The sequence below is a fragment of the Myotis myotis genome, unplaced genomic scaffold, assembly GCF_014108235.1.
Source record: "Myotis myotis isolate mMyoMyo1 unplaced genomic scaffold, mMyoMyo1.p scaffold_m19_p_15, whole genome shotgun sequence".
Lineage (NCBI taxonomy): Eukaryota > Metazoa > Chordata > Mammalia > Chiroptera > Vespertilionidae > Myotis > Myotis myotis.
In genome coordinates, this window is record NW_023416319.1 from 14,194,016 (window position 1) to 14,216,891 (window position 22,876).

The window sequence follows — 22,876 nt, forward strand, 5'->3', positions numbered from 1 at the left end:
GGCTCTGGAAATAGGAGATCATTCCTCTCCTCTAATATTCCATGTCACTTGTATCTTCATCCTGTTTTCCATGAACTCTAGACTATTCAGAGAAGTGATTGCATTTTAATAACTTCTGTATCACTCGCCCTTGGCACACCATCTTCCAGATAGCAGAATGTATCTGTAAGTTGGATGCCAAGGCATACTACTAGCTTTTTATTTTATTACATCTGTGCTTTTCACTGCAAGCCACTTCAATATTTTTAATAGGCAGAAAACATATCCACATATATGTCTGCGACCATTTTTTAAATCCTTTTGTTCTTTTTCTGTTTTATCTTCCTTCTCACAACAGATGGGGATTTGCCTAGGATAAAAAGAGAAACAGAATAACATTTTCCCCTTGCGAATTCGGATTTTGATAAAATCAGATGCTTATTGGAGAGAAAAGAATGAAGATCTTAAGATTAAAGAGTCGCTATTCAGTGGCCATGCTGAAGCCCACGCCCTCCGGTGTGTGCAAGGTAAGAAACAGGAGGAGGCTTCTCCAAAGCAGCTCAAAAGAGATATGACAAGCTGAGGTGAGCAGACTCCCTCTCCTCTCTGTTCCAGGACAACACTGGGATAGAGGATAATAATGTTGGGGATGCAGAGAGCTGCCCTTGAAGGGGGTGGTTGTCTGCCAGTGCTCACATGGTAAACCCATGCATCTTAACTGACATGGCTTGGATCTGTGGGCCAGGACCTACAGAGGCTCGGAGATGCAGCTTTCAGAGGGCATCCCTGATGCAAGACTGGGATTCCTTCCTAGCTCAGAATTTTCAACTGGGCCTCTAAAATAATAATTTGATTTCTTCTGCTTTAAAATTCCATAGATCCATTTTATGACCAGGATGATAGCTAGAGTTTGGCAGGATTAAAGATGTTGCTCTAAATTTTTGACACTCTTTCTTTTTTATTTGCTGAATGAAAGAGAGAAGTTGAATATGGAAAGGGATATATATTCTCCCCTTTAACTAAGAGTAAAGCCTAGAGTTCAAGCATTCTTCCCCATGCATATGGCTCTATGATGATACACACCAGGGTGTGGCCTTATGAATTAAACAACAACTTAGTACAAGTAGGTTCTGTGAAGTACTTCTTCAATGGGACAATAGTGGCTGTTTAGTGTCCTGTGTTGCAAATGAAGCTGAAGTCAAGTTGGGCTCAGCATAGCAATGTCAACCATGGTGGCAGAATAAGGGAACAACAGGTCGCCTGTCCCATAAAAAGAACAGATATATTAAACTCTGGCTGGTTTAATGAATGACCTTGGGTGAAGTTTCTTCCCATTCTGGTCCTTAGTTTTTATCTATTAAATGAAGGGCTTGGTTTAGAAAAGCTGTGAGGACCCATTCAGCATCAAAATGGCTGTAGACCCACTTTCTACTTCCTACTGGTCAACCCATTGGGTTTTATTTGCCAGAGTACCTTCAATTGCTTCATCACCTTAGAAAAAGTTTAGTTTTACAAGAAATTGCAATAATTATTTCTAAAGTACTAATACTATTTTACATTTTATGACTTAGAAATCTCACTCTTGGAAATTTAATCAAGATAGAAAATACAATAGGGTGGTAAAAGTCTGGGGTAGGGTGGGAATTGGGGGGGAAGGGGGCAATGAGGGGAAAGGGGGACATATGTAATATTCTCAACAATAAATATAAAAAAGATAAAAGAAAATATGTCAAGAAAGAAACAAAATGTTCATAGCAGTATATTCATAACAGCCAGAAACTAAAAACAGCCTAGGAGAATTTATCAGTAGAAAAATAAATAAAGAAGCCAAAGTAAAGAACAAGTTTTGATGTACATAATAATATACATGAATCTCAAAACCATAAGAAGTGAAAGAAACCATATACAGGAGTGAGCAAAGGTAAATTACAGCTGTTCATCTATAAAATATAGAACATAACGATAAATAATAAAAGAAGAATGAATGCTGTGCTTTGCATACTGTCAAAAAATTAACCTATTTATGCCCACCCCTATTATAAAATAATTCATATTCATGGAATCATTTATATGAAGTTCTAGAACGGGCAAATCTAATCTCTGATAAAAACAACAACAACAAACAGTGGTGGTTCTGGGCACTGGGAGTGGGAGTTGACTGAGAAAAAGCATGAGGGAGCTTTTGGGAGTGATAGAAATACTTCATATATTGATAGAAGTTTGGATTAAAGGTAATGCCTTTGTCAGAGCTCAGGAAGTATATACTTCAAATGTATGCATGTAATTATTGGTACATTTTATACCTCTATGGGGAGGGGGTAAATGAACATTGAATTATTTTTAATGACTTGCAAGCTAAAGCATTTAGGACAAAGTATATACGTGTATGCAGTTAACTTTGAGATGGATCAGAAATTAATATTAATTAATAGATGGATAGAGAGATGGACAGATCAATAGACATATGATAAAACAAGCATAGTAAATGCTAATGGTAGACTACAGGTGGTGGGTATATGGATGTTCACTATAAAATTATTTTGACTTCAGTGTATATTTGAAGATTTTAATAATTTAACATTGGGAAAGAAACAAAGAAGAATAATCAATGCATTTTCATTTTTCTTGATTCCATGGATTACTCTCTATGACCAGGACTATATTACATTGCCCTTCCATTTTGGTGACTGCCCTCAGCAATCTCTCATCTCTTCCCATCTCTCCCACCAGGATATTTTTCTCCCGTAAAAGTTGGGTTTTCAGGAAGCCAACGCTACCTCCATGCCATCTCCTTCAGCTCTCGGTGGTCTGCATGGCCCCCTCTCTTTTCTCTGCACACTCCTCTTATCTTAGACCCAAGTATTTGGTATGCCATCCCTTTCTGAAGGGACTGAAATCCTCTTACCCCAGCAGATTTGATCTTTCCCCCATGTAGCTGCTTCCCTAGGAAGCAAAGACACAGGGCAGCAGGACAAGGAAATGTCACCTGAAGTAGGAAGGAGAATGGCATCCCACCATCCCACAGGGCCCTGTACCATAGCAAAGAGACTGTGCTAAAGGCAGCACGCAGTGTGGCAGGCCATAGGCTCCTGTGCTGGGGAAATGGTAGGAGCTCATTTAGTTTTCCAAATTGCTTTTGTTTTCCATCAGCTGTTATGGTATCATGGCTGCTTTCACCTTCCTTGAAAAGCTGGAACACTCTACAGGATCCTTGAGCTCCTTGTGGGCCACGGATAGCTAGTGCCCAATGTTAAATTAAATCAAGTATTTAAGGTTCATTTACAAAATCTATTAGGCAAGCAGATGCATTTATTAAGCCAGACCTCTGTTAATCCCAGCAAATCGGCCTTTTCAGAGCCTCACAAATCCAACAGGCGGCCAGAAGGCGATTGACTTCTCTATCTCTGTGCTTTGTCCAAGCTGCAGGGCCAGCCCACTGCGAGGCTGCTTAGAATACTATCTCACGTCCTGCCTAGGCTGTGGACTACATCCCTGCCCACAGAGAATCCCTCATGTGAGACAGGTCCCCTATTACCCACTGGGCCCAGCAAGACATCAGCATGCAATAACTGAACCTATCAGCGAGAGATGTGGAACTGAGTGACTACTTAGTTACAAGATTTCCACTGGACCAATGAAACAGGGAACTTCCGGGAAATCGTTGGATGCAGCCTATACCAGTTTTCCAGACACACTAAGACTTAGTGACTAAGTCAAGTAAATATTAAATATTATGTGATTGTCACAATTTAAATGTATACCTTGATGAAAATGGCCATCCAATATTGAACAGACTACGCAATAAATATACTTAAAGCCTTCAGCTGATTACATAGTAATGTGCAAAAAGTGCTTATTATAAAAAGTGTAAAAGGCAGAATATGTAATTTGGGTATACTATGATGAGGATTATGTAAAATATCTAAAATACACACAAAAACAGGGAGAAATAAGGCAAAATCATATGTGTAGAATATTATCTGTGACTATGGTGTTAATGTGAAAATTTATTTTTTTTGGGGAAAAAAAAGTCCTCACACACACACACACACACACACACACACACACACACAGAGACTCAAAACTCTTCAAAAGTATCTCAGTGTCTAAAGTTGCACTGTCCATGAACCTGATTCTAGCTTCCATTATTCTATCCTAAATTTGAGTCTCGATGACAAAATAAAAAGCATTCATTTATATTATTGAAAGCCATGTGTTATCTAGCCTTCCCACCTTTCATTTCATTCTCTGGTTTCTGCATACATGTATCCTGTGTGTTGTCTGAATTTGTCTACACAGAACACAACCATGCCCAAAGCCTTTACATGCAAATCTCTTTCCCTCCTCAGTTCTGCCTCAGTTCTGCTGCTCCTGTAATGCCCGCTTAGGACAAACTTCACACAGGACTCATTCCATAACCAGCAAACTCTGTGTCCATCACTTCCTAGGCTGCTGGACTGGGCCAGGAATATTACATCTTTAGTATAGTGCCTTATCTGTAGTATCTAATTACCTTATAGTATTTTTAATATCTATTACCTTAGAGTACCTGTTCATAGATGTGAGCCTCACAGCCTCAACTACAGATTATATTTCTTAGAGGCAACGATTGGACTCTGCACCGTCTTACATTCCTCAAAACATGTAACACAAAATATAGGCTCTTGAAAAAGAGCCATAGAGCTACTGATTCAATTCCACATCTCTTGCTGATAGGTTCATATATGAGCCTATGTTAGGATTTCTGGAATGCTTGCTTTCTTCTATTTCCTTATATCCCACGTTTGCCCACCAATCATTGCATGTGTGTTCATCCTGCTTTCTGTGTGGAATGTAATTTCCTGGAAGGCGGAGGCAATGCTATGTGGGTTCTTTTATTCCTAAGGGCACCAAGGGCAAGGCTAGATATAAAGGAGTGGGTATTATCTGATTATTATTGAGTGATGATTTAATTCAACCTGTTTAATTCACCTAGTCACAACACACACACACACACACACACACACACACACACACACACACACACACAGGAAACTGCCTTCCCAAATTATTAGCCTATTTTCTCTGTAAAGTGGGATTACTCTTTTATCAGGGATGTTCCAATAAATAAAATAGTATGTATAAAAGGACTAATACAAAGCAGTACTAGGCATAAAGACTTAAAATTAGGATTAGCTCCTTTGAAAGATCAGTTGCTAGTCAAAGGGGATGAAATGACTCTAAAATCAGAGCACTCACCACGACACCAAAGGCACTCATCATTTGTCAGCCAAAGATGGTACTCATTGGATTAATTATTGGATACTGCGGCCACCTTGATGTGTTTATGGCATGGTGCTAGGAAAAGCTCTGAAAATGTAACTCTTTCAAATGGACTGCATGGCCGTTCTTGGAGGTGAGAGGGAAATCCGTGGAACCAAATCAGATTTGTTCCTGAAATGGAGAGTCTATTGGTGCAAATGATGAGCAAACCCAACAGTGACTGGCATTTTCACGTGATTAGGTGTGTTCTAAGAGCTCTACAAGCCTTTCTTGACTCTCAAAGCAATATTAGGGGATAGTTACTACCACAATTAACTCTGACACTACCATTAGTAAGCTGAGGTCCCGAGAAATTATAAGATTTAACTGAAGGCAGACAGCCAAGAATCTGAGTCTGGACTCTAACCCACTTTTATCTTATTTCAAAACTACTCTATTCTAATGCCTCTTATGTATTAGCATTCTCTTGATTCTTTGGGAACAAAAATAAACCAGTAAGACCTTGGAGATCTTGGTATTTGGGCAGCACTTCATGCTCACATTTATAGATGAATAATTCCTAACCAAAGAAATGCCTCACATAATCATAAATTTTAAAAAACTATAATGTCTTTCTATAATTTAACAATGTCCCTCTCATAATATGGCATTATATAGATTAGATAGATACTTCAAATAGTAACCCGATGTTCATGGATTACATATTAGTATCCTCACTTTAGAGAAAACAAACAATGAGACAGGTGATTTGTTCAAGCTAACAAAGATAATCGTTAGAGAAACTGAAACTAGGCTCTCCAATCCCTTTATCCACTTTTCTGTTTATTTATCAAATATGTATTAGACACTGTCTGGTATCTCAGGTATTGGAATCATCATTTGAGAAAAAAATGGTAGAGAAATACTGTGTTTGCTTCCTTGTGGGCTGCTGAGTAAATCGCTGTGTTGATATTGACCAAGAACTGCACCCCTCGCACACAGCAGTTTCTCAGTAAAAATCATCAGTAAATGAGCAGTAACAGAAAAATAAATTCCCTGGCTTGACAGCTAAAACCTCACATCATCACAGGAGAAATGAACTTAAAATTCTTCTCACTCTCACTTTCTTTGCCCAAATGATGTTTTATTTTTCCTTCACCCTGCATGACTGCTGGCTTTTGAGGTAGGATTATAGGGTCTGTAACCTCTATGGAATGGAGCGATGCAGCTAAAGCATCCTGTGGCTAGGGGAAGGGGCGGTATGTGGTAGATGGGAGTTAGGAGACCAGGGTTTGAGGTCTGACTCTACAATCAACCAGCTGTTTGACCCTGGAGTGCTCACCTCACACAGAGAGCTGCACTTCTCTATTGTACTAAGCAGGGATCTTCTAAAATAACCTCTCTACCCACTGCCTGGTGAGTAATAATCCCAGAAATGCACAACATCAGTAGCCTAGGCTAAGACATGGACCTAAGAAAATACAGCACAAATAATGCAAAGAGAAAAGGGGCCCTTGGTCCATGAATCTAGTTCTATCTTTTATCAAGTCATTCTAATTCTCAGTTTTTAAGACAAACTAAAAAGCATCCATTTAGTGAATACTTAGTGTGTGCCAGGGTGACACACATTTTCTTACTAAGTTTGCACAACAATCAAAATGGCATAGGTATTATTATTTCCAATGTGCAGTTGAGTGAATTAGCTTGGAGGTCAACTATCTCGACCAAACTCGCATAGCCAGCATGTAGCAGTGCTGGATCCTAACCCGGGGCCCTCTGACTCCTGTCAGGTAGGGGCTGAAATTCTCCTTGGCCATCCTGAAACAAGCAAACAAAAACAGCATTGCCCCATTCATGCTGGAATCACTACACCAGCAAATGAATATGTATTAGCCCTTTTCTTTGATATTCAGCGTTTCCAAGTCTGATAGAATAGCTTTTTAAAAGTATTTAAAAACTAAAGGTAGAGACCTAAGATGAACAATGCCAATCACATCAAAAAAAGAAAAATGCAGCCCTAACCGGTTTGGCTCAGTGGATAGAGCATCGGCCTGTGGACTCAAGGGTCCCAGGTTCGATTCCAGTCAAGGGGATGTACCTTGGTTGCAGGCACATCCCCAGTGGGGAGTGTGCTGGAGGCAGCTGATCGATGTTTCTCTCTCATCGATGTTTCTAACTCTCTATCTCTCTCCCTTCCTCTCTGTAAAAAAATCAATAAAATATATTTTTAAAAAAAGGAAAATGCAGACAGAAACATGAACAGAGAAGAACATTAATCCCCTAAATTGAGGGACCCTCAGCCTAATTGCTCCCAGATTCTGTTATACAAGTGTGGTGCTTTTTTATGTCACTACTACTAAGGATTGGGAGCAGGGAGTAGCTGCAAAGTCCCCTTTAGTGCCTTTCTTTGTGACTTGGTGACATCAGTGCCATGCCTAAGAAGAACCCGGGCCTTCGAGAACACCTAGAAGGTCTTGACAAGGATTCTTGCATGCACTGCCCTGCCCCATTTGCTCTTCACAGGCTTACACCGAAATATCTAATTCACATTTTTTCAAATGGGATTACTTGATCTCAGAGATATTATATAGCTAGTGGAAAGGCCAGGATTAAAACACACGGAGCAAAGGATGTTTTAGAAATATCGATCACAGGAGCAAGAACAACCAGATTTATATAGTTTCTCAAAGTACTCTTTCTTCCTTAGGGTTATTTGAACTTTCCTTGCTATAATGAACTAGAGAGTAATGTCATATTAAATTATGCGGACTCACAGCTGCAGAAAGTACATCCTCGTGCCCACATCCCCAGTGTCCCTGACATCAACCCCGAAGCTGGAGCCAGGAGCACTCAGTATAGATCGCATCAGACACAAGGCAGAAAGGGCCGAACCTTCGTGCTGTTGCCAAACCACCAGAAGTAGGTGAGAGTCCCCAGCTGGCTGGGCCACACGACTGCACTGATGTTGACTTCCTTATTTCTTATGGCGACAAATGGGACGCGGAGGTGAACATGCTCCACGGGACCTGAAGGAACAAGGACAACCATGCCAGTGTTTAAATTCCTGAAATAAACAGACAAACGTTATCATACTCTCAGAGTTTTATTCTTAACCGTTATTACCTTGACCTATAAGAAAACAAGGTTCAACCTCACACATGTTGAGGTGTGTGTGTACTTGAAATGAAGAACTGCCTCTAATAGGAAAATCCAATCAGGCTTAGGTTGTTTGAGTGACGTTTGAACTTAATTTACATCTGATGAGCCAAACCACAAATGCTTATGAAACTCCAATCCAAGGACAAAACTAGTTTACTAGACACTGAGCCAACAGGTAGGAAGAAAAACAGCAGTCAGTTTCATCTCTGACCATTAGCCTGGATAGTGATTCAGGGTCAATGCATTGTAAAGAGGGCTCTTCCATCATCCTCAATTGTTAATTGGTTTCATCTCTTCAACCAGGAGCCACTGTGCCTGTTACCTGCAATACTCAGCGGGTGTCACTCAGAAGCCCACCAGGCTGTTTTACAAAATGGAAAAAGCCCACCTCCCTAAACTGAAGGAGAAACAAATGCCAGGCCCCCAAATAATAAGAAGAAAAAGCTGTTTGCAAAAAGTTGACCAAACACTTTTTTTCCTCAGAAAACTGAGATAAGCAGAATCAAGTTCTAAGAGAACATACAGGAACACACTCTGTGCATAATAAACGAGCATTTTAATTAAATTCATTTCCTCCCCAAAATGAGCAGAAAATGTTAATGTAAAATGTTAATATGCTAGTGTTGCATCTGTGGGATAGATATGCTATTTAACTGTGTTTGGGATTTTCTCCTCCACCTTCACCCCTTCCCCTCTCTCTCCCTCCCTTCTTACCTTCCTTTCTTCCTTTCTTTTTGTTCTCTTTCCTTTCCTTTCTTCCTTCCTCCTCCTTTCCCTTCCTATATCCTTCCTACTTAATCAAATCCAATTAAAATCTTCCAATTATCTGTTCACACTAAGAGCACCTTTTCCCAGTTTCCACTGCCATAGTTTGGTGAAAATGACTAAAGGTCACAACTGCAGCAAGGACATCTGTAGCCTGGGGACCTTAGTGTTTCCCAGAGGTGGGACATTTTTCCGGCCACCTAGCCTTCGCTATTGGAAACAATCCAGTTTAAATGGAAAAAAATGACATGAAAACAGATGGATGCTTCCCGTTTCTGCTCTGGTTCAAATGTAGCTATGTGATTAGTGCATCTGTGTAGAGTTTTGCCCTACATAGATCATTACTTTGTCCTAAAAATAAGAGACAATATTTGCCCTGCCTTCCTTATAGAAATAAGAATATATGAAGGCAATGTATGGCTGTTAAAGTGTCATGTAGTAGATTATAGGTTGGCACTATTCCTATGCCCACCACCATGACCACCGTGGCACCCCTGTTTCTGGAAATCTTTGGGTAGACTTCCCTCCGAAGACACTGGGAAGTCTTCTGGGTCTCACTGGGCACATTCTGTGTTGTAGGTAAATTGACATTGGGGGAGAAGGTGTTTGGACATGGACCGATGTTTGGGTGATAAGAACAACCAGGTCTATTTGCCATTGTCCAGAGTCCAGTGGTCGTCAACCTTTCGGACCTCACAGACCACAGGTCAGTGACTGCTGGTCCAGACTATATCCTCCTGAACAGTCAACAAGTTTTCAAGAATCTCTGTATCTACACCCTGAACATAGTCTCTGCCTACAGCTTTCTGACCTGACCCCAGATATATGGCACATCAAGATTTCTTCCAGCAAATAATTTGAACCTTGTCATTTCAGATACACCTTTGGCTAAAGGTTTAATTATTTTCAATAAGGAAGTCTGTTCAATTATATTTTATGGTTTGATTGTCAATGAGAATGAAAAACACATCGTCTGAGAAAACACTGGCTACTTTCACTGCTTTATAGATTCATTTTTAGGAGTTTACCTGATTTACCTCTTTCTGTTGTTTGCATTTTACTGATAAATGGGGAAGAGAATGAGGCAGTGGGAAGAGTCCCTGGCCAGCTCATGTCCAAGGAAGGAAGTGAGAGATCTGTTTCTTACATTAACTCCTCCGTCTTTCTCCATGCCCAGATGCAAACCCCTCATCCTTCCCCTTGACCCTCAATCCTCATGTCCTCAAGGGAGAATGGCCTGGATCCCTTTCCCCTGGCCAGCTCATGGGAACCCTGGGCTTTTTCACAGTTAAGGGATAAGGCCACTATGACTTGTAGCCTGACATATTCTTGTCAGCCTGCGGTCATTCAGGGGTCAAGGCTTACGTGGCCAGGAGACTTTGATGCCCAAGGAGACAAAAGGAGATCTTCTCCCTAATCTCACACAAACACAACAGGGATGAGGCTCCCATGAATTATACCACCATCAAATATGGTCCCATTTATTCCAGCCTCACATTTAAGTAAATATAATATCAAGTAACAACAACAGGTAGTGGCTATTTAGTGCAAAGAGCCTGAACCAGAAGCTTCACGCTTCAACCTAGAGACAGACCACAGAGCCGGGAGAAGAGAGCTGAAGGGATTCGGAAGAGAGCATGTCACACACCTAAAATGGTCACTGTCAAACAGGGCTCTTTTGGATAAAAATCTAATAATCTGTGCGAGATTGGTTATTATGGGCAGCTAACAACTACTTTTGTTAGCTAATGGCCCAAGGTGAGGCCAATGGCAGTTTCCACTATAATAACTGTCTGGTAAATGCAGCCATGATTGATTTGGAGGGAATTATGAGCACGATAAAAGTTTCAAGGAACATTTCCTCCTTCATGCACATAACCCACAGTATAAACCTGTTCCTTGATGATGTGTTTTTGTTTTGTTTTTTGCCACTAAGACACATCAGTCTTGCCCCCTGCAGTCAAGGCCCATTCTTGCCACAATTAGGAACATGGGTGGGGCAGGTCCTTGGATTAAAGTAATTTTTTTTTCTTTGTCTTCATTTTTAAATGCAGAGAAGTGTTGGGCAGAAAGTGAATAAGAAGAACTTAGTGCAGATGACCCTTGAACAACATGGTTTTGAACTATATGGGTCCATTTACAAATTTTATTGAATTTATTGGGGTGAAATTGATAATAAAATTATATAGGTTTCAGGTGTTCAATTCTATAATATATCATCTGTATATTGTATTGTATGTTCACCACTCTTAAGTCAAGTCTCCTTCCATCACCATTTATTCCCCCCTTTGCTCTCTTTTATTTTCTCCACCTTCTTTCCCTCTGGTAATCACCATACTGTTGTCTATCTCTATGAGGGGTTTTTTCTCCCTTTGCTTAATCCCTTCACCTTCTTCACCCAGTCCCCCATGATATGTCTTCCCTATGATGGCTGTTAGTCTGTTCTCTGTATCTATGAGTCTAGAAAAAAGAAGTTGAAGAAGATACAAATAAGTGGAAGCATATACTCTGTTCAGAGATGGGAAGAATTTAGACCATTAAATTGCCCATACTACCCAAAGCAATCTATAGATTCAACACTTCCTATAATGATAGCAATGGTATAATTCACAAACCCAGAACAAATATTCAAAAAAATGTATGTGGAACCACACAAGACCCTGAGCAGCTACGGCAATCTTGAGAAAGAACAACAAACTTGGAGGAATCACACTAGTGATTCCTGGACTGGGCCAGGAATATCACATCTTACATCTTTAGTATGTATGTATCAGTTGTCAACTGATAACAAACTATCCTACAAGGCCATAGTAATCAAAACACCATTGTACTGGCATAAAATAGACATATAGATCGATGGAACAGAATAGAGAGCCCAGAAATAAATCCACACCTTTATAGTCAATTAATATTTGACAAGGGAGGCAAGAGAATACAATGGGGTAAAGATAGTCTATTCAATAATTGTTGTTGGGAAAATTGGACAGATACATCCAAAAAAAGAGGAAATTAGACCACCTTCTTATATGATACACAAGAATAAACTCAAAATGGATTAAAGACATGTGTACAGACCCATTCATACATAAATTTTTAATAAATATATACAATACTAAAAAATGTATTTCCTTATGATTTCCTTAATAACATTTTCTTTTCTCTTACTTTTTATTGTAAGAATGCAGTATATAGTACCTATAACATACAAAATATGTGTCAATCAATTGTTTATGTTATCATAAGGCTTCTGGTCAACATTAGGTTATTAGTAGTTAAGATTTGGGGGAGTCAAAAGTTATACATGGATTTTTGACTGCACAGTGGGTTGCGATATTAATCCCTGTGTTTTTCCAAGGCCAAATCTAATTACTATCACAGGTTACATTTATCATGTGCCAAGCTGGGTGCTAAGTAGCATTTTGCACACTGTGCAGACATGTGTGAACAGCCCTGAAATTGCCATCTTTCAAAAGATCTGTGTGTAAGACTGGTCCTTGACTAGCATCTGGGAACTTGGACCTGGGGGTGTTTCCAGTCAACAGTTAACTGATAAGAGTGTCTAGACTGTTTTGCCAACAATATGGTTTGTTCTGAACACCTGCTTTCCTCTGGGAGTCTTGACTTTTGGTATATGCTAGGCAAGAATGCCTATTTGATCAGAACCCAATAAAAATCATGGACACTGAGTCTCCAATGAGCTTCTCTGGTAGACAGCCCTTCACACATATTGCTACAACTCATTGCTAGAGGAATTGAGCATGCCCTGTGTGACTTCATGGGGAAAGGACTACAGTGGGGCCTTGACTTACGAGTTTTATTTGTTCCATGATGGAGCTCGTAACTTAAAGTGAACAAGTGAGACACGTGATGCTGGGTTGATGTTGTGGTGTTCACTGTGACGTTCGCTGCGCCAACTAGTGGTGGGGTATCTGAAGCTGGCTCATAACCCGAAAAAAATCGGCTGAGAGATGGCTCGTATCTCGAAAAACTCGTTAGTCAGGACACTCATAAGTCAAGGCCCCACTGTATTGGGAACCTGTGTCTTGTTTCCTCCAGACTTTGTTCTATGAGCCTTTTCTCTTTGATGATCTTGTTTTGTCTCTTCACTGTAATAAATCATAGTCACGAGTATGACTAGAAGCTGAGGCTGTGAGTCCTCTATGGAATTGGTAAACCTGGGGGTGGTCTTGGGGATCCCTGACACATACATAATCCAATCTTATTTTACAGTCTCTCTATAATTTAAGTATTAAAGATGAGGAATCAGAGGTTTGTAAAGACCAAGACAGTTGACTGATATTAGACATTTAACAAAGGAATATAATAAGAATTCAAATGTAGGTTTCTCTTGCTCTGAACCCCGGGCTCATGAACACACTGTACACCACCTGCCTGAGTTTCTGACCTGGTGCTTTGCTTCTGATGATAGTTGGTGTGGTGTGGTTATCACCACTTGGGCCATTGATGGCCCATTCCTAGCAGATCCCCCTTCCACCACCACCACCCCTCCCCCGCCAAATGTAAATTCGTAAGGGCAGGGCCATATCTGTATTGTTGCCTCCCCAGTTCCTACTAGAGTGCCTTGCAAAGATTAAGAACTCAATATTTATTGAATAAATTAGTGAATGGATGTTTAATTTGTGTTTTCTATTTACTACTAAAAGAGCCCTGTGAAACAAGGCACCAGTTAGAAGTAAGCCATTTTAAATTGGAGTTCAGTCAGCCCTGGCCGGGTAGCTCAGCTGGTCAGAGCGTTGTCCCAATACACCAAGGTTACAGGTTCGATTTCTGGCCAGGGCACATATAGCAAGCAACCAATGAATGCATAAATTAGCAGAACAACAAATTGATGTTTCTCTCTCTCTCTCAAATCAATAAATAAAAACTTTAAAAAACTGGGGGTTCAGAAGACTAAGAGATGAAATAATTTATCTCATGGCCGCGTAGCCTGGCATCTTTAGGAATATAACTGAGCTACAATCCAGGTCTCCTCCTCCTCCCAAGCACTTCCCCCATTACTGTTGGTCCCTGTTCTGCTATTGTGATTAGAATGTTCAGAGACCTGCTAGCTTGTTGTTTGCCAGGGGCCTCTTAAGTACAGTTTGTTTATATAGTGGCATTTATGTCATCACTGAGTTGTTGCTAGGAAAGGTGCTCCTTGTATTCACTTAGACTCTTATAAAATGTGTCATTTTCACCACATGCAGCATATTACTCCAAAAACACCATGAGGAGTATAAGTAAAAACCACAGATGTCCTTAGACCCATGAGAAGCACTGATAGAGACTTATGAAACCAATACCAGCCCCATAACATTTCCTCGACCCGACATTCTAAAATCATAATATTTGTTTCAGTTTACATGAGTCAAGTTGCAAGATAGCAAATACACAAAATGCATCCAGTACAAACAAAATATTCAGAACTCAGCTGTTGCATTGGTTTGGGCCAAGCAACAGCCAACAGCAGTAAAATACATTCTTGGACAGCAAAAACATGTTGGAGAGCTCTTAGAATGCTTTGCAACAGGAATGAACTTCCAGTGGCCTTAGATGGAAGCATTAAGGTCTTCTGCGTCTTCAGTTCTACATTCAAGAAATCTAAATGTGTGTTTTCTGAACCATTCTTTGGTTCTTCCAACACAGATCACAAAGGGAAGGGGCTCTCACCTCAAAGTGCATCTGCATGTGCACACTTACATCAGAACAAAGTGGAGCTGAAAAGGAGGGGCCAGTTGGTAAATACACTATCCAAACTTTCAAAATAATCTACTCCAGTGTTAGGAAACTGAAACACAGATGAGCGCACATCGCAATCATTTGACTCGGGCCATCATTTAGGGTAGTAGTCACACCAGATCCTGTCTCAGCTCTGAATCCCAGAAGTTTGGAACAGAGGGAGTTGTCAATGGAGGAAAGCAAGAAAGGGGAGGGCTCATGCTACTTACAAACCACGTGCAGGAAGAGGACAGCTGTATCCGAGCCCAGGTTGTTCTCTGCATAGGCCGTCACCTGGAAGATCCCTGCGCTCTTGTACACATGCTTGATGCCATCCTCAATGGGGCTGAAGTTAGCATAGGACACCGCAATCCCATCCCCAAAGTCAAGCTGGATGTTCGTCCTTTGGAGATCGCCCTGCGAGAAGGAACAGCAATTGGCTTGAGCTCAATCACATGGTCCAGCTTGACTTAATCTCGGATGCTTCGCCTGTGTCTTCATCATCACCCTCTGAAAACCTAAAGTCTCCCCCAGGGGGGCCTAAACACTGTGAACACGATCAACAGACTCCTAACTGAGATCCACTGGGCACTGTGGGCCGGCGCCATGGACCTGTTGCTCCTGTGTGCCTGAGCTCGGTCAGGCTGGGTTAGTGTGACACTGGCAATGATAGAGAAGATAGAGACTCTAGGCAACTCTGGCTACCTCGCACATGGTTTAATGATTCTTTTCCTGTGGCATAGTAATATCAATAGCAATAAGAATAACAGCTAACAGTTTCTTTTCCATTCCAAACATTTAATTTCCTCACAACTCCATATTGTAGAAAGTACTACTGTCACCATTTTACAAATGGATTGCAGCTGGAAGTGGTAGAGTCAGGTTTTAAACCAGGCAGTCTGGTATCAATGCTAATGTTCTCAACCACCATGCTATCATCATAATTGTTCATATTTTTAGTAATTATTATTATGGTCTGAGCATTATGCTAATCATTTAGCACATATTATATAATACCACCTTCAAAATAACTCTATGAGGTAAGATGACTTATTTCCATACTGTATATTAGCACTGCACACTGGCCAAGATTACATCTGTGCTCTGTTGACCTTGGATGTCCCTAAACCTAACGAAGCCCCCTCTTCCCTGAAGCACTTTCTGGCCCTCCCAGCTCACAGGTACCTCTGCCTGTGAAAAGGACAAGAGTCTTCTGGGTGCTGTCTGGTAATGTGATACCAATGGTTCAGTTGAGTGGATCTTTGCCACCCCAAGTCCTAAAACCAATGCTCAGCTTCTTAAGGGCCAATGCTAAACCCCATCCTTCCTTTCCCTTCCTCTCCATATTAGACCAACATTCTGGATAAATGCAATTGAGTCTGACCACAAAACAAGAATAATAGATGAAAAAGAACCGGATCTCTTTTCATATACAAAGATGGTTGATGGGATGGAAAGAGAAATGCATCATTTCAGAATTATGAGCCAATCGTTCCACCCAGTGAGTGTGCATCCATCATACTTTCGCTTTCTGTCTCTTCCCTCATAGCAACTCAGATGTGAGTAAAATATTGATAGGTGCTCCCTTGCCCCACATACAATGTCAACTACCTTTGAGTTTATGAATATAAATTAAAGTGGAAATGAACTGGATGCAATTCAAATGGATAAGATCGTGGCTCTTCACATCCATTCAAGAGAAGGTTTTATAGCTCTGGTCCTAGAAACTCCCTAGTGAAAATGTGATAATGACCTCCTCTGAATCTGTAAGTTTTTTTAATTCTAGCACCCAGTGTGGGTGACAGCTGAAAAGTCTGTCAGCCAGGATAAAGAAACTTCACCATCCTGTCCAGTGTGGGCCTGACTTTAAAGGTTTCTAAAGTATTCACACTTCTGGAAAAACACACATAAAAGTCCTGACCTGCTTTGGTCTCTTTCCAAGATCTCAAGAGCACAGAGCAATTTGCATACAAATTTAGAGGGCTTTGTAAATCAGGCAAGCCTTCTCGCCCCCACCATCTCAGCGAGGAGTGCCTGAAAACCAACCTGGTTTGAGAAGAGATGAAATAGCTCATATAGGGAGCAAGAAGCAGGGAGCAGAGCTATTTCCACCCTGGAATGAATGAACTTAGTCTGATTTTACTGCCCAGGTTACAGGAGACACTAAAAATGAACTAATGGAGCAGCTAGTTGATGGAAAAGCAACCAATATGAAATTTTTCATAAAGGTAAGTTGAAAGGATTTCAATAATCCGCCACTACCCTCACACTCATACTGTGGAGTCCCTTTGAAAGCCCCATGGGCTTTTTAATTAGGGGGTGAAGGGTTACAATGAAGTGAAAGAGGCTCCTGAAGGCAACGGATAAAATTTGAATTTCCTTCTTCTGGCAAAGTTTATAGTATATGGCCTTATGGTGATAAACATTCCTTCAGCAAAGCAGAGCCTAACGAGGAACCTCAGAGAATATGTCCAGCTCTGCTCTGCGAGAGACAAGCAGCAAGACTGCAGGCTGAGTCCCTGTGGCTGGATGAAGGGAAGGAGGTCTCTAAACACCTAAGCCCTCTTTTGGTCCTTCTATCTTCTCCCAGAAATCTCAGCTTCTCGGCATTGACTTGCTTTCTTTTTTAAAAAACATCATGTGAAAGAGACACCTTGATTGGTTGCCTCCTGAAGGTGCCGGTGACTTGAGCCGGTATTGAACCTGCAACCCAGGTATGTGCCCTTGATCTGTATCGAACCTGAGACCATTTGGTTCAAGGGCTGATACTCTAACCACTGAGCAAACTGGCCAGGGCTGCACTGACTTTCATACAGGGCCCTGAATAGAGGATTTATTTTTTCTCTTCCCTGTCAGAGAACAGGGAATGGTCTGCTTGTGAGTTATGACCTCAGAGACCCTGGCCAGCACCTACCTCCTCCATGAGGATGATGAAGGTCGCATTGTGCCCCTGCTCGGCCACCAGGCGTCCATCAGTCGTCACCACATGGAGGCCCCGGGGGGCTTTCCCAGGGCACACCTGGGCCTTGGCGGTGTACTTCTCCCTTAGCCCATCTGTGCAGTTGTTGGACACAATTCGCCGGTACCTGAGGAGCATTGGCAATTGTCAGTGGTGTGGTTTGTGTTGTATGCGTGTGTGTTAGAAGGCGTGGAAGAGAGCAAGACAGACATTGCGCACAGCTCCTCCTCAAAACAGAGTCTCAGGAAGACAGCCATTTAGGGAGCTAAATAAATGCTGAGGAGCCGCTATCCCTCCATCTCAGGAAGAGTAGCTCTTTAAACATTATTATCGATCCTACCTGGTGAGCCACAGATCGGATCAGTGTCTAAAGCAGCCAAGAAAAATCAATGTCTGACTCATACACAAGACAGGAGGAGGCAGACCCATTGGATTATAGAAGCAGGAAGATCAGGTGCTGATCTCTGTGAGGGAGAGACTTGTTTCTACTTCCCTGAGGCCACCCCCAGTTTCCCCTGTACCAGGAAGCAACTAGAAGATGAGACTTCTGCCTCTGATTAATCAGGAAGCTTCTTCCTGTCTCCCCTTCACCACCAGGGCATCATTCCATTGCTTAACACCTTACTCTGGAGCCACTGGGATATTTTATGGGATATTTTCTTTGTTAATATTTCAATTCTTATCACAAATACCAGATGAGAAGCACAAATTTGAAACTCTTATTCAGCCCAATCGAGGTAAAATTATTTCAGAGAAGAAGTGAGCACGGGAAGACCTCCCACAAGGACTGTGACCTTCTAGGACAAGGACGAATTTGTGCATAGTGATGCCGTGTCATCTCTCTTGACTACAGACCCCAGCACCTGAAGTAAAGCTGAGAGTGTGCCCAGAGCCCTGACCTACATGATGGATTGTTTCTAGGTACATCACTCTCTCTAAATTGCATTAAAGCAACATTCTGGGAAAACCACATAAAATAAATGGACCACGACTATCATCATCATCATCATCATCATCATCACCACTATCACCATCACCATCACATTATGTCTTCTTTCATCCTGGATATCAGGAGTAACTAATCAATCCATCCATATTGCCTTCTTCTAGTGGCTTTGAAAGCAGATGAAAACAAACTCTTATGTATGATATCGGTCCTCCATTATATCTGAAGTGGGCCAATGCACAAAATTCGTGCAGTGGGGGGGCGTCCCTCAGCCAGGCCTGCACCCTCTCCAAACTGGGATCCCTCAGGGGATGTCCAACTGCCAGTTTAGGCCCAATCCCTGTGAGTGTGGGATTGGGCCTAAATCAGCAGTCGGACATCCCTCTTGCAATCTGGAACCGCTGGCTCCTAACTGTTCACCTGCCTGCCTGCCTGATCGTCTCTAACCACTCTGCATGCTGGCCTGTTTGCCCCCAACTTTCCCCCCCCACTGGCCTTCTTGCCCCCAACTGCCGCCCCCTTGCTGGGCTGCTCACCCCCAACTGCCCCCCACCCCCACCGACCTGATCACTTCCAACTGCCCCCAACTGCCGGCCTGCTTGCCCCCAACTGCTCCCTCCTGCCAGCCTGCTTGCCCCCAACTGGCACGCCCCTGCCGGCCTGCTCACCTCCAACTGCTCCCCCCCCACCAGCCTGATCACCTCCAACTGCCCTCCCCTCCTGGCCTGATCACCCCTAACCGCCTCTGCCTTTGCCCCGCCACCATGGCTTTGTCTGGAAGGATGCCTGGAAGGTCTCTGTGAAGGTCTCCTGGTCTAAGTAGCATATTACCCTTTAATTAGTATAGATTTCTCCCTCCCCACCAATTGCTGAACTCCTAGCCATACTTTCCATCCAGATATCTCATGAAGATATTGGGCAAATGGTGTATGTAGTTATTGTCTCAGATTGAATCACAATATTTCTGAGCCTAATCAAAACAATAGCTATGGTCTGTCAAATGGCAAAAGGTATTGAAACTGGGTAATCAGAAATCTCTTCTGATGTTCCCAAAAAGCTACTCTCAGCTAAAGGTCTCCTCAGGCTTCCCCGGAAACCATATAAACAAACTATCTACATTCCATCCTGCTTCAACAGTGATGCTCCCTTTCATCCCAACTTAGAGAAACACAAAAACAGTGAGTGGAATTCCTTTGGTTGTTTTACTTACCCAGTGCTGTTAAGGTAGCTTTGACCAAGGCTGCAGTCCTTTGATGGAGATGCTGGATTGTACCAGAAAGCTGGGACACACTGGCTCTCTCCATGTCTCTCATAGCCATAGTCACTGCCCGCAAAATGAATATTGCATAGTGGTGTAGATGCAAAAATGTTTGAAACACACACACAAATAGAAATGCATCCCTATGTGCACCCAAAACTCTGTAACACGTTCTTTCAAATACTCCTAGTGAGGGCAAATATTCATACTTAGAGAATATATTTTTAGATTTAGAAATAACCCCAAGTCTTATGGAGTCCAATGTAGAAAAATATAGTGGATTATCAAATGTGGATTCTAGGTTCAAAAAGTATGAAACTACATATGTGGCAGGGGCACTGGTTTGGGGTGAGTGTGAAGGATGCTTTATGCTTAAAAGCATGTTTTGGGTCACAGTGGAATTACTGAAATAATTAGATGACGACCAAGAAAATGGCTTTAAATGTCAAGGTTCATTTCTGTGTTAATATCCCATAGGTATTCTTCCAAAATTTCAGATTTTCTTTTCTTTTTCTCTGCCAATTCTCTCTCAAGCACATATATACATTTGCATTCAGATATATCCATTCAAAATTTTCCCAACTACATGTAACATAGGTTCCCTCTTGTCCTAAACAATAACAACAACAGAAAAACTATGTAGTTCTTTGACATGTTTTCATAAAAGCCTAGCCATAACAACACCAAGAAAGATCCCTGGCCAGTGTTGCTCAGTTGGTTAGGTGTCCTCCCACACACCTAAGTTGCAAGTTTGATTCCAGGTCAGGGCACATGCCTGGGTTGTGGGTTCCATCCCTGGTGAAGAACATGAGGGAGACAGCTGGTCGATGTATTGCTCTCATATCCATGTTTCTCTGCCTCTCTCTCTCTCCCTTCCTCTCTCAAAAAACAAACAAACACACATCAAAAAAACAAAGAAAGTCAAGTATGATTCCCTTCTCCTTTCCTTCCCATTTGAAAATGAGAAAGTAAATGCAGAGGAGGGCCCTATCTGAAATTTAAATGATATTTCCTTACTTCTTAGAGTTTCATAAGCTCCCAGACAAGTAATTGTCAGGGTAGAAAAAGAACAACAAAGTGTTATTGCTTGCAAACAACCAGAGATCTTTGAGGGTGACTTTACTTGGCAGGAAAATTCATGCTTCTGAGTTAAGCATCCAAGGATTTCCTCAAACCCACACATTGATTAGAACAACCTGGACATTTGACTATTGATTCGCTGAGTTTTAATAAAACATAAAACAGCAAGAGAAATCATTCTCTCCGGACCCACACCTCCTTTCTTCTTCTGCTCCCATATTCTTTGATCCAAGGTTTAATTAAAATCCAATGAAATTACAGGCCAGTCATCTATATGTGTAACTGGGGTAGAAATGAAAGGGAGATAGGGATAAAAATTTAATTCTACATTCTTTATCACTCAATATGTGCCCTGTTCTCTGGAAGAAGTACAACAATCCCTCTCCTTAAGGGGTTTCCAGTCTTTTGAAGATAGGCATATAACCTGCCTCAAATCCAATGAAAGAACAGAATAACAAATATGAAGTAGAACACAGTGTAATACAGGATGAAGCGGTATAGTTAAGAAGTAACAGCTGATTAATAACATTATATGAATTATCTCCCCAGTTTGACACCACCCTACCATCTTACCACCTTCCTCCACAACAAACTCCATCTGACCCTCAAGGCAACTTTTCAACCCTCTTTGTCTTTGTGTGTATTATACCCTGGTCTTGAAGTACTCTACTGCTTTCTGTGTTTGACACTTTCCTACAGATCCTTCCTCAATATCTAGGGCAGATGAGACCATCCATGATTCCCATTCAAAATTTCTGTGGTCATAGCATGTTGGAAACATTGAGGCCATAAAAGAGCAGAGACCTCAGTTGGTTTTGGTTGCCAGTGTTGGTCTAAAACATTGAAGGTATTGAATAATATTTACTGGTGAATGGATACTTCAGTTACATTGAAAAAGGATTGCACTAAATTATGCCATTGCATTTGGACTCTGCAGGGAGAGTGTGAACCCACGGTTAATTTTCCAGTGTGTACCACAGAGAGCATCCCAAGTGCTCAACAGGTGCCTGTGGCGTGAACATGAGCTAGAGTCCTTCCAAATCGCTATGTGGAAAGATAGAACTCAAGACCAGCCTGGGAGTTGACTCAGAGGAACTCAGTATTGCACCAGCTTATAATAGTTCCTGAGAGCCAGTTTAAAATTTCAGGACTTTTCCCAGCTATTTAATGGCTAGTAATCAGTCATTATTAAAAATTAAATAATAAAAAATTTATTTAAATGTTATATTTAAAAAGCAATAATAAAAATAATAAACCCTTCATTACCTTACTGCATTGTATTATTATTATATAATATATAGCATATAAAATGTTATTATATATTATTTATGCCCTTGAAGTTATTTACATCTGAGTATTAATAGACTAGAAATACTATGTAATGCTACACATCTCTCCTGAAGTCTGCAGTCACTGACATCATGTTGGTGGCTTGAAACTGGCCATGGTGGAAATATTTACTACAATCAGCAAAGGCTACCAATCAGGGATTCTTTATTTATTTGTTCCCAAAGAGCTGGTGGTTAAATATTTACCAGCACACACTGGACGTCTGATTTCTAAGCATTGTTTATCTGTAGAAACATTTAGATTGCCGTGTGTTTGCATCCCTTCTAGAAAATTCCACCATTGCTTTATGAGACGAATCTGTTGAATGTCCTGCTAACCTTAAGAAGTTTAGTAATTTTGGAAGAAAGGGTGCTCTCCTAAGCAGTTTTGGGAGGGAGAGAAATGCCTTAATGCGCTTTGCTGAAGGCGACCATCTTTAGCA

The 22,876-nt window shown here is 41.4% G+C and overlaps 1 protein-coding gene across 1 annotated transcript in view; it reads right to left on the reverse strand.

Moving 5' to 3' along the window:
- Positions 1–22,876, reverse strand: part of SORCS3 (sortilin related VPS10 domain containing receptor 3) — a 514,894-nt gene that overhangs the window by 17,902 nt on the left and 474,116 nt on the right. Inside the window, exons 17-20 of the mRNA XM_036336059.1 lie at positions 19,978–20,091; positions 17,777–17,948; positions 15,093–15,279; positions 8,113–8,246 (exon numbers count right to left, since the gene is read on the reverse strand). Of these exons, the coding sequence (XP_036191952.1) occupies positions 8,113–8,246; positions 15,093–15,279; positions 17,777–17,948; positions 19,978–20,091 (607 nt within the window). The remainder of the gene's footprint in view (positions 1–8,112; positions 8,247–15,092; positions 15,280–17,776; positions 17,949–19,977; positions 20,092–22,876) is intronic.